Source organism: Limulus polyphemus, unplaced genomic scaffold, assembly GCF_000517525.1.
Source record: "Limulus polyphemus unplaced genomic scaffold, Limulus_polyphemus-2.1.2 Scaffold120, whole genome shotgun sequence".
NCBI lineage: Eukaryota > Metazoa > Arthropoda > Merostomata > Xiphosura > Limulidae > Limulus > Limulus polyphemus.
This window is the reverse complement of record NW_013665730.1, coordinates 538858-548315: the sequence shown is the minus strand read 5'-3', so window position 1 is coordinate 548315 and position 9458 is coordinate 538858. Positions and strand designations below refer to the sequence as shown.

The following is a 9458-nucleotide window of genomic DNA, read 5'->3' as shown; positions in this document are numbered from 1 at the left end:
AGAATTAATCACACTATCATTCACATTTCAAATTGTGACGTAAATTCTAGAATAAAAATGTAGATTTACCGTATGTTATTGTTGAGCAGCTCTTAGTATGACTGAAATGCTCAACAATCAATTTACATGGTAGGGTGGTATAAGTAGCTCAGAGCTTTGGCTGTGTGTGAAACCAAGAATGCAACACAATTAACATTTTTAAAGTCTATGAAATAATTTAAACTGATAGATTAACTTAAACTTTTCCTGTCACTGGGGATGGGTACTTTTTCTTGTGTGAACATCAATTAAATGTTTCCATGTTAAACTTTTGCACATTCCTTTTTACTTGCTGATCATGCCTCTAGACTTTAGAGATTTGTTTTCATCATAGATAGTATTGTTTAGAACACCTACAACTCTTATGCCATAGACTTGTCAAAGAATAAATGTTTCACTGTTTAGAAGTTAGTCTTTTTATGAGAAAGATTTTTTTCCATATTGTTAATGTTGAAGGTAATTGAAAATGCAAATAGGGCAACTGTGTAAGTAACAACTATAAAAATATTTTTGAAAACAAGCATCATTTTTCTAACTGTGGTTTTAAATAATCATATCATAGCTATTTAATTTTAATTAAAAAATATGAAATGTTTGTGTTAACTGTTTTTTATTTTCATATCTGTCACAATATTAGAAATAAAGATAAGGTTTAAGATCACTGGATTATAACCTGACTGAGCTAACCATTCACAGAATATATTAACATTATTTTAACTTTGTTTGACCTATTTAGGTTACTCTAGGACTATATGATCAACACTGAATATTCCCAAATATTAATTATTATAATAGAAGGTGTTTTTTTATAAAGAAATACTGACAATTTTTTGATGTCACACAAGTAACTTTTAAAAATTTAACTTGTATCATATCATCAAATTAAAAATGAAACATTTGTGGGGAAGTTAAACATTGTTACTTGTTAACACAGTAATACAATATTATTTGAAATATTATTTCTAGTTTTGTTTATTGCTTATGGTTTTCAAACTTTGTAAGATAAAGTTATAAACATCAAAAGTTTTATTTTACTATATAAATTGATAGTATTCTAATTTTTATATTGTTAAATTGTTTGACTTTAAATTTAGGCTACTTCAGAAATATCCAAAACTACTAGGTGTTTACTTTGCTTAAGTATGCATTTAACTGATAAATGAGCTACGCTTATTCATTTCTCTTGGTTGGTTAAAAGGAATTTGAGTAACTGTGTAATTATATGTCAAAGGTTATCAAACATCCCAGTTTTTACCCTTATTTGAGTGGAATTCTATGGTATCAATATAGTAATTTATGATTTTTTTGGTTATTCAAATGTATTTATAAAACCTAAAAAAAATTATTTTGTTTCACATCCTCCACGTGCAAAATTTCTTAAGGCTTAGCAAGCTACGACAAGCAGCAACTGAGTACAAAGGTCATAACTGGAAGAGATAATTGTTTGCTTTACTTCTTTATTTACTGTTCTATGTTTTAAGAAAAATAAGTTTAAGAACTTATTTGTAAATAGTAATAATCTATATACACATATAATGTATAATAATTGAAATGTGACTGTATTTTACAAAATACTAGTCCACTAAAGCACAGCCAAGACTGGTCACTTTGTAGAGACTAAAGGACAGTTTTATATTATTGAATACAGTAACATGAGTGCATGTGTGCCACATCATTGTAACTTCTGTATTGTTAGCCAGGCACATGTGGAAATGGATAAAGACCTTTTATGCAAAGTTAAACATTTGTAATCTTGGTTGCAAAAACCAGTAGAAAATATTTTGAAATTTTATTAAACACATAATAAGCCTATGTCACCAATCATAAGAAAGTTTTGGAATCTCTGTTGAAGTATCTTATATGTGGATTTATAAACCAAAATATTTTAGAAAAAGCTGTCATTACTTAGAAACTAGTTGCAGTTGATATAACAAATAATAATAATAAAAAAAACATACAGTCAAGTAGGAATTAGCTCTTGTGTAGACTTAAAATTAAAAACAGTGTTGCCAAAGAAAAAAATAAGTCAGAGAGTGGTTTCAGAATTTAAAAACCACTGACTGTCAGTATGTTTAAAACTAAGTTCTCCTATTTTTTTCTTTTGTCATGGTTGGACCCATCAGATATATGTACAAGTAGGAATGGGGGAGGTATCGTGAGAAAATTCAGAATTTTGCATTCATTTAATATAGTTAAGTAAATGATTGTTGTTATAACTAGTTTATACATAAGCATTTATAACTCAAGTTTAATAGCTGTTTTTGATGCTTTAAATAATTTTTATTCATTAAATTTATTTGCTTTAGTATATTAATTCAAGGTATGCAGAAAGCACCATACAGTACAGATTACTGTGTGGTCATTTCTTCTAGGATTTCTACACTTTGTGTTGGACTTCAGTAGACACAGGAAAAACTGGAAATAACATAAACCTACTTGCTGTTGGTGGTCGAGCTAAAGATATTTGCCTTCTTCATCCATCACAACTAATCTGTTATCACAGTTATAAAGCTCACACACAATCTATAAACAGTCTTCTGTTCCACCCAACCCAAACCACATGGTTGCTTAGTAAGTTTGTTTTGGTAATAAATGATTATTATGATACTGGCATGTATATTACTTGTTTCATCCTGTTTATACCATTTTGAATCCATATTTATGTAACATTGTACAGAAGGTTTTTGCAGAACCTATATTTAATGTGCTGTTTTATGGTTGTGCTTACCTACTTAACATTATTGTTTTAATTACTAGTAAATACATTAAATTATCTGGCTTACAAATTTAAAAAAGTTTTTTGTTAAAAGAAAGTGAATTTGACCTTTAGAAAAAAATGATATAATAATATTCTTTAATAACAATTGATCTATGTTTTCCTTGTGGCTCAGTATCTTACAAAAACCTGAATACAAATGAGGTAACTTTTAATTTGCAGTAATTTTTATGGTGACAAACCCTAATTCTCCTTCAATACATGAAAGAGTAATATACTGAAGGGACTCCAGTAATTACTTTAATGAAACTGGTTAAATTATTCATACCCTCATCTATGAAAATAGAGTGTATACAGTTATATGACATCAGGACTGAATAAAATTGTGTTCAAAGCTATGATCTGATTGTCATTATCTGTAATTTTTTGCAGGTAGCTCTCAAATATTGTGTGTTCTGTGGATACATCATTAAGAATAAATATGACTATGTGGGTTTCAAGTTATTTACAAGAACAAGAAATCCAGTTTAGATTTTTTACATTTCATTTAGCAACTTTTCATTATTCAATTCAAGCTTAAGTGTGAGGACTGTATAGTTTCTGATGATTTTCAGCATTTCTAAAGTACTGTTTTATTCTGTTTACATAAGTGTGACAATTTTACAATAATATTTTAAACTCATTTAAGATTCTTTGAAAAATAGAGCAGATAATACTTCAGATGATTCTGGAAACTATCTGGAATTTTTCAGTCTCACTTGTTAAATTAAGGATTTAAACTTCAACACTAGAAATCTAGAAGCTAGGAATTTAGAAGTATCAAATGGACAATTAGAGAATGGGTGTCTGGTGTTTCCTTTATTCCCTGTGTCTGATGTTGTGTTTGTCAAGATGTTGGCAGTAACATTTTATGTGACTGGTAAAACTTCATTAGGTAATGTATCTATAATTATAAGAAATACCATTAATATGTTTTGTATAGGTGAAAGCTGAATTCCGAAACAGTGATTAGAATCAATAGTTGAGGTATATTTTAAGGACATTGTTGGTATTTTATTTACGTGATAGTGTTGAAAGAAGATTCTTAATATGAAAAGATATCTACTCTTTCAAATAGTGGTGAGTAGTGCAATACTAGGAACTTGACTGGAAGTCTGAAACCACTGCGTTATGATAAATAATAACAATTAAATGGTGTCTGAATATCATTGTTATTTTCTACATTCAAAATCAAATCTTGATTATTTTAAGCAAGAACTAATTCATTCATAGTTTTATAAAGTATTAACCATTTACATAAAACACATGTTGTTAGTAGTTTTAATGTAACACTGTTTGATAGTTGTCTCCTACACAACACATATTGTTAGTAGTGTAATGTAACACTGATAGTTGTCTCCTACACAACACATGTTGTTAGTAGTTTTAATGTAACACTATTTGATAGTTGTCTCCTACACCTCTTTAGAATATTACATAAAAGTAATATTTATTTTATAACTTGTATTCAGTTTTTGTATTGTATTCTACCCTGATGAAGATACAAGTTGACATATTTTAGTTTGAGAAAACATTTTTTTTCTGAAGTGAAAATTGCTTCTTTTCTACAAGTATGTCAAAAAATCTACTTCTGTTAGCATTTCATATATTTAAAAATCTAATGTTTTTCATTTCTTTGGACAACATACTTAAGATTTTATTCATATATTTTAAAGTATATTTGCAAATAGTTTTGTGCATTTAATGTATTTAAAAACAATGAGTTTATTGAAGGAATTAAGTTGCATAGATATCAAGTAATTTGGCATAGTTCTATCTATAATATAAAGTTTAACAAATGAGGAACACTTAAATATTTACAATGGTTATAGAGTTTTAAGTTTTAGATATTAGGTAATTTTCAAGATAAAATTAGTAGAGATGTATTATGCACTATGCAAAGTTAAAAATACCTCAAAACATCAACAAAACTGTTTTTTTTATTACACTTAGGTGGTGGTGAAGATAGAAAAGTTCATCTTTGGGATGTTGGTATCCCATCTCTTCCTGACTACAAAACAAACTGTCAGTAAGTGCAGTAGTACAAGTTCTTTAATGCAGCAGTTCCCAAACTTGACCATCTCATATCCCTTTCTCCATCTTGAGTAGCCACACAATTTTTTTTTTTACCCATGCTCAGTTGGGGGAGGAGGTTACAGCTCTGATATATTTTAGTAAAGTGTAGAAGTGATCTGTTCTTGATAGGGTTAAATGGTGTTTATAATATGAATAATAACTCTATATCTATATATTTGTGCAGCATTTTACCCCATACATTACAACAGTAGTTCCCAAACTATGGGTCACAACCCACTGGTAGGTCACAGAACATTTTTACTTTAAAATGATAAAAACCCTAAATTTTTTTATAATGTAGCTTTTGGTGCTAATTTCATTGGTATACATTGATAGTAAGATACTTAATTAAATTTTGAGGTAACAAAGTAAATTCTTGTGACATGTGTAGTGTTTCAAAGTTTTATACTATCTAAGTTTTAATTCCTTTCTTTCAAAAGAAATATTAAAGAAAATTCTTAAACTTCAGTTTGATGCACAACTTCACAAATTGTGGACTTTGTAACTTGGAACTGACTTTGATAAACCTTACATATATATATATATAAGAAAAAATTTAGGTTAATTGCTTTGTTTACATATTCTTCTTTCAAGCTCATTAGGGGAAGTTGTGAGAAATAAGAGAAATAAATTTCTTGGAACTCTGGACAAGATAACACACCCACTTTCTACAAAGAGAGTTGCAATTTCTCAGCTAGTTATACTTACTTAAGCTAAATGTTTGCAACCAATATAAAGACCACATTTCAAAATACTATCCTCCCCAACAGTTAGTTTAAAATTGGCATGAAGAATTCCATAGAGAACTTGTCAAACACTCTTAGCACTGTTACTGTTTTTTTTCCTCACTAGTGCTTTAGTGTTATTTCTCACTTATAAATATGTTAATTAGATAGACAATTAAGTTTTATTTATACTTTAGTTAATTATTTGTTAGTTATCTTCTAAAATGCATATTAGAAAGGTTTAATAATTTTGTATAATATAAGCCAAACTGCCTTGGTTTGTCAGGCTTAATGAAGTAGGCAAATGTCCGAACATTCAGATGAAGGCTGAAGTGTTGCTATCGAGGACACCCTGAGAATGCCGTTGACATGAGTCACAATAAATAATAATGCTAAAGCATACGAAAGGAAATAAAACATCAAAAATAAACTTTTTGTGAAACAATAGTCTTACAATTAAGACTATAAACTAAGAATATTTTCAAGATAATTTAACGAAAAAATTAAAAGGTATGTACATTTTTTATTTTCAATTTTAAACATTTCACTGCACAACATGATAATACTCAAAATATTCAGTCTAAATGTAACTAATTAGAATACAAAAATAACAAATCTTTAATTAAAATACATAATTAAAATAATCTCATTCTTCTGTGTACAAAATACTTGTAATCTTTAACAAAATCTTACCCATTGTTGTGAAGATGTGTTAAGAAAGCACAGAGTTATCATAGATATTGTTGCACTGTGTATCATTTTTCATACGAGATATTTGGGTACTACCCTGTTTCCATAGGGTTAATAGATATTTAATTGAAGTAGTCAGAAACTTATGAAGAATTTATAGCTTTAACTGGAAAACAAAACCATTTGTGATTGTATAAGAGAAAGGCAAAAAATTAGTGACATTATTCTGGTTACTAATGATATCATAAATACACAGTTTGCTTAATTGTTTTATATATATATATATATATACACACACACCATCAACCATGTTCTCAAAAAGACTACCCACAAAGCTTGGTATGCAGAGCTTCATTATAGTATCAATTGATATAACCAAGTAGTGTTAACATAGCTTTCTTCTGGTATTATCTGACTGGTATGACATGAGAAAGAACATCACCTACTAAAAACTTATCAAAAATAAGATTGTATTATTAACCTTTGTAAGATTTGTATATATATGACCTCAAATGATGATTTTTATTTTTGCTCTGTAGGAAATTGATGACATTAGAGACTGGCTATCCAGTTCTCCAGATGGTATTTTCATTGAAGCATCAACATTTATTAGTTGGGTGCGAAGGTGGACTCTTTGGTTGGGACCTCCCAAAAGCACCTGTATGGAAAGTTGTAAGGTACTGATGTAAATCTGAGAAGCTTCTTTTGAAATTTTATGTTGTTGTTATCCTTGATTTAACTTTATCAGTGTTTTCATTTAAATATTTCTAGTGTGCAAAATTTCAGAAAACATTCTTCATTATGAGCTTTTGAAAATAATTAGGAAGTAGTGCAAGTATTATAAAAAAATTTTGTGATTCATATCATTTAGTGTTAGGTATTGACTATATATGCTTTTTAGCATACTTCTTTTAACTGCCATAAAATTTCCTCATTGTTTGATATAAGGAAGCTCTTTTTTGAATATGGGCAATTTGTTTATTATTATTACTTTTTATCCTTCTTCCAAAGAGGGAAAACTGTAAATGAATAAAATGAGTGATATACTGATGTTTTTGAGATATTGTTCTTGAACAATTAATTTTTTTATGTATATTTTTCTGATCTTTTAAATTCATATTTGATGTCTCCAGAGATCCAGCTGTGGTTTACCAGTTACCCAAAACAAAAGATATACAGAACAATGAGGATTATGTTGTGGATGGATTAGCCTTATTATCTGCAGACAGATTTGGTAATGTAATCTTGTATCATTTAGTCATTTGTTCCATTGAATTTCTTTGTTTAGTCATTACTTGGAGTTTAAAGTAGTAATATTTGTTACCTTTTTAATGGTAAAAGTACAAATTTTTATCATTGCATACTAATGAAAAATTACATTGTGTATTATATAAATTGTATATCATATAAGTATGTTTTGATAAAAATGATTGATTTTACTTGGAATTATTTTTCAGAATTTATACAACTGGGATTACATTTTCTTTGTCAAATTTGTGTTTTGTGGTTAGTCTACATACAAAGAGTTTTGTATTATTGTATTGTTTTCCAAAAACTATTGTAAGCAGGATTGTTTACCTGGAGATTAAGGATTATAATTATTTCGTTGGGATTTAGTGTTAACCTGCTTGTTTATAATGTATGAATGAAGTGACAAATTGTATGGTGTATCATACAAAGTCAAGCCTTAAACTTCATGGATAATTATTTATATTCGATTTGCTAACCTTTTTAGTTTATCGTATGGAAGTGAATTGTTGATTTCTAGAAATTGTATAAACTGACCTTAGTGTTTTTTGTTTGTTTCTTTTTTTTAGCTGTAAAGTATTCAGGATCAGGAAGAATCTATATCTGTAGCCTTATAGATGCCTTAACAAACAACAATTTTAAGAGAAAACAGAATGTCCAGTTAGTTCCTTTAAAAACAATGGAGTGGAGCAAGTGTGATACCGATTATTTGGCTCTTACTGCTCACATAGGTGATTAAAATAACATGAACATTTATGTTTTTAACCTAGTAATTAGTTAGTTTTTGTCTGAGCTTACTTCGTATATGATTATTATATACTTGTTTCTCAAAACGAAAAGTCAAAATTTTTTCTAATTTTGAAACTTTATGATTGATCATTTTAGAGATTAATTGCAAAGTTTAAACATTTAGCACTCAGCAGAGACTGTATTCTTCTAAAGAATTTAATTATATAGAATTACAAGATTTTTCTTCTAGTTGTACAAGCAATAAATTAACACTAAAACATGATCATAATGAAATTAGTATTACCTTACTACATTTCATCAAACATTTTGGCTTTGTTAATTCTTTAAGTCTCAATGTTCGTTAAGCAATGTTTTCTCATGCTTTTTTTTTTTTTCGCATTGTTGCCCATCCAACATTCAAAGTAATTTTCATTTTATGATTAAAAATACTTTTATACGTCAGACAATTTTTCACATTTCACATGCGAAATCATTATAATGTTCAGATAGTTATCAAACATATCTTAAGAAAAACTATATTTTATGTTATTTTTAGTAATTAATCTGTGTGTGTGTTCGGTAGATTTGACCACCATAAAAAATTAGGAAAAAAATATAAATTATGGCTCTTTCGTCATAGAATGAACACAAAAAGTACACACGAAAACAAAAATGTTTAACTAAATTGCTTAAATCTCATAATATTATACATTTATATATATTTTTTATTTTTATTATATTGAATTTTCAGCCATGTTTGGCTAACAGTACAGAAATTACAATGATGCAGCACACTACTCTCATGTTACCATATCAAATATTATAAAACTTACCTTTAATCTTTACAAAGTGACCTGTCTTGGCTGTGCTTTAGTAGACTAGTATTTTGTAAAATACAGTCACATTTCAATTATTATACATTACATATATATATATATATGTAGAGAGAGAGAGAGAGATTATTGCTATTAAGTTCTTAGTTATTTTTCTTAAAACATAGAACAGTAAATAAAGAAGTAAAGCAAACAAGTATCTTTTGTAGTTATGACCTTTGTACTCAGTTGCTGCATGACATTAATTGCTAAGCCCTTTTAAAATTTTGCACGTGAAGGATATGAAATGAAATAATTTTTTTTAGATTTTATATATACATTTCAAATAACCAAAAAATCATAAATTACTATATCGATACCATG

At 28.0% G+C, this 9458-nt stretch overlaps 1 protein-coding gene across 3 annotated transcripts in view; it reads left to right on the top strand.

Annotated features, from left to right (window-relative positions):
* Positions 1-9458, top strand: part of LOC106472387 (leucine-rich repeat and WD repeat-containing protein 1-like) — a 51586-nt gene that overhangs the window by 38328 nt on the left and 3800 nt on the right. For all 3 annotated transcript variants that reach the window (XM_022401790.1, XM_022401793.1, XM_022401797.1), the window contains exons 8-12: positions 2412-2610; positions 4748-4823; positions 6825-6962; positions 7419-7519; positions 8103-8264. In XM_022401790.1, the coding sequence (XP_022257498.1) occupies positions 2412-2610; positions 4748-4823; positions 6825-6962; positions 7419-7519; positions 8103-8264 (676 nt within the window). The remainder of the gene's footprint in view (positions 1-2411; positions 2611-4747; positions 4824-6824; positions 6963-7418; positions 7520-8102; positions 8265-9458) is intronic.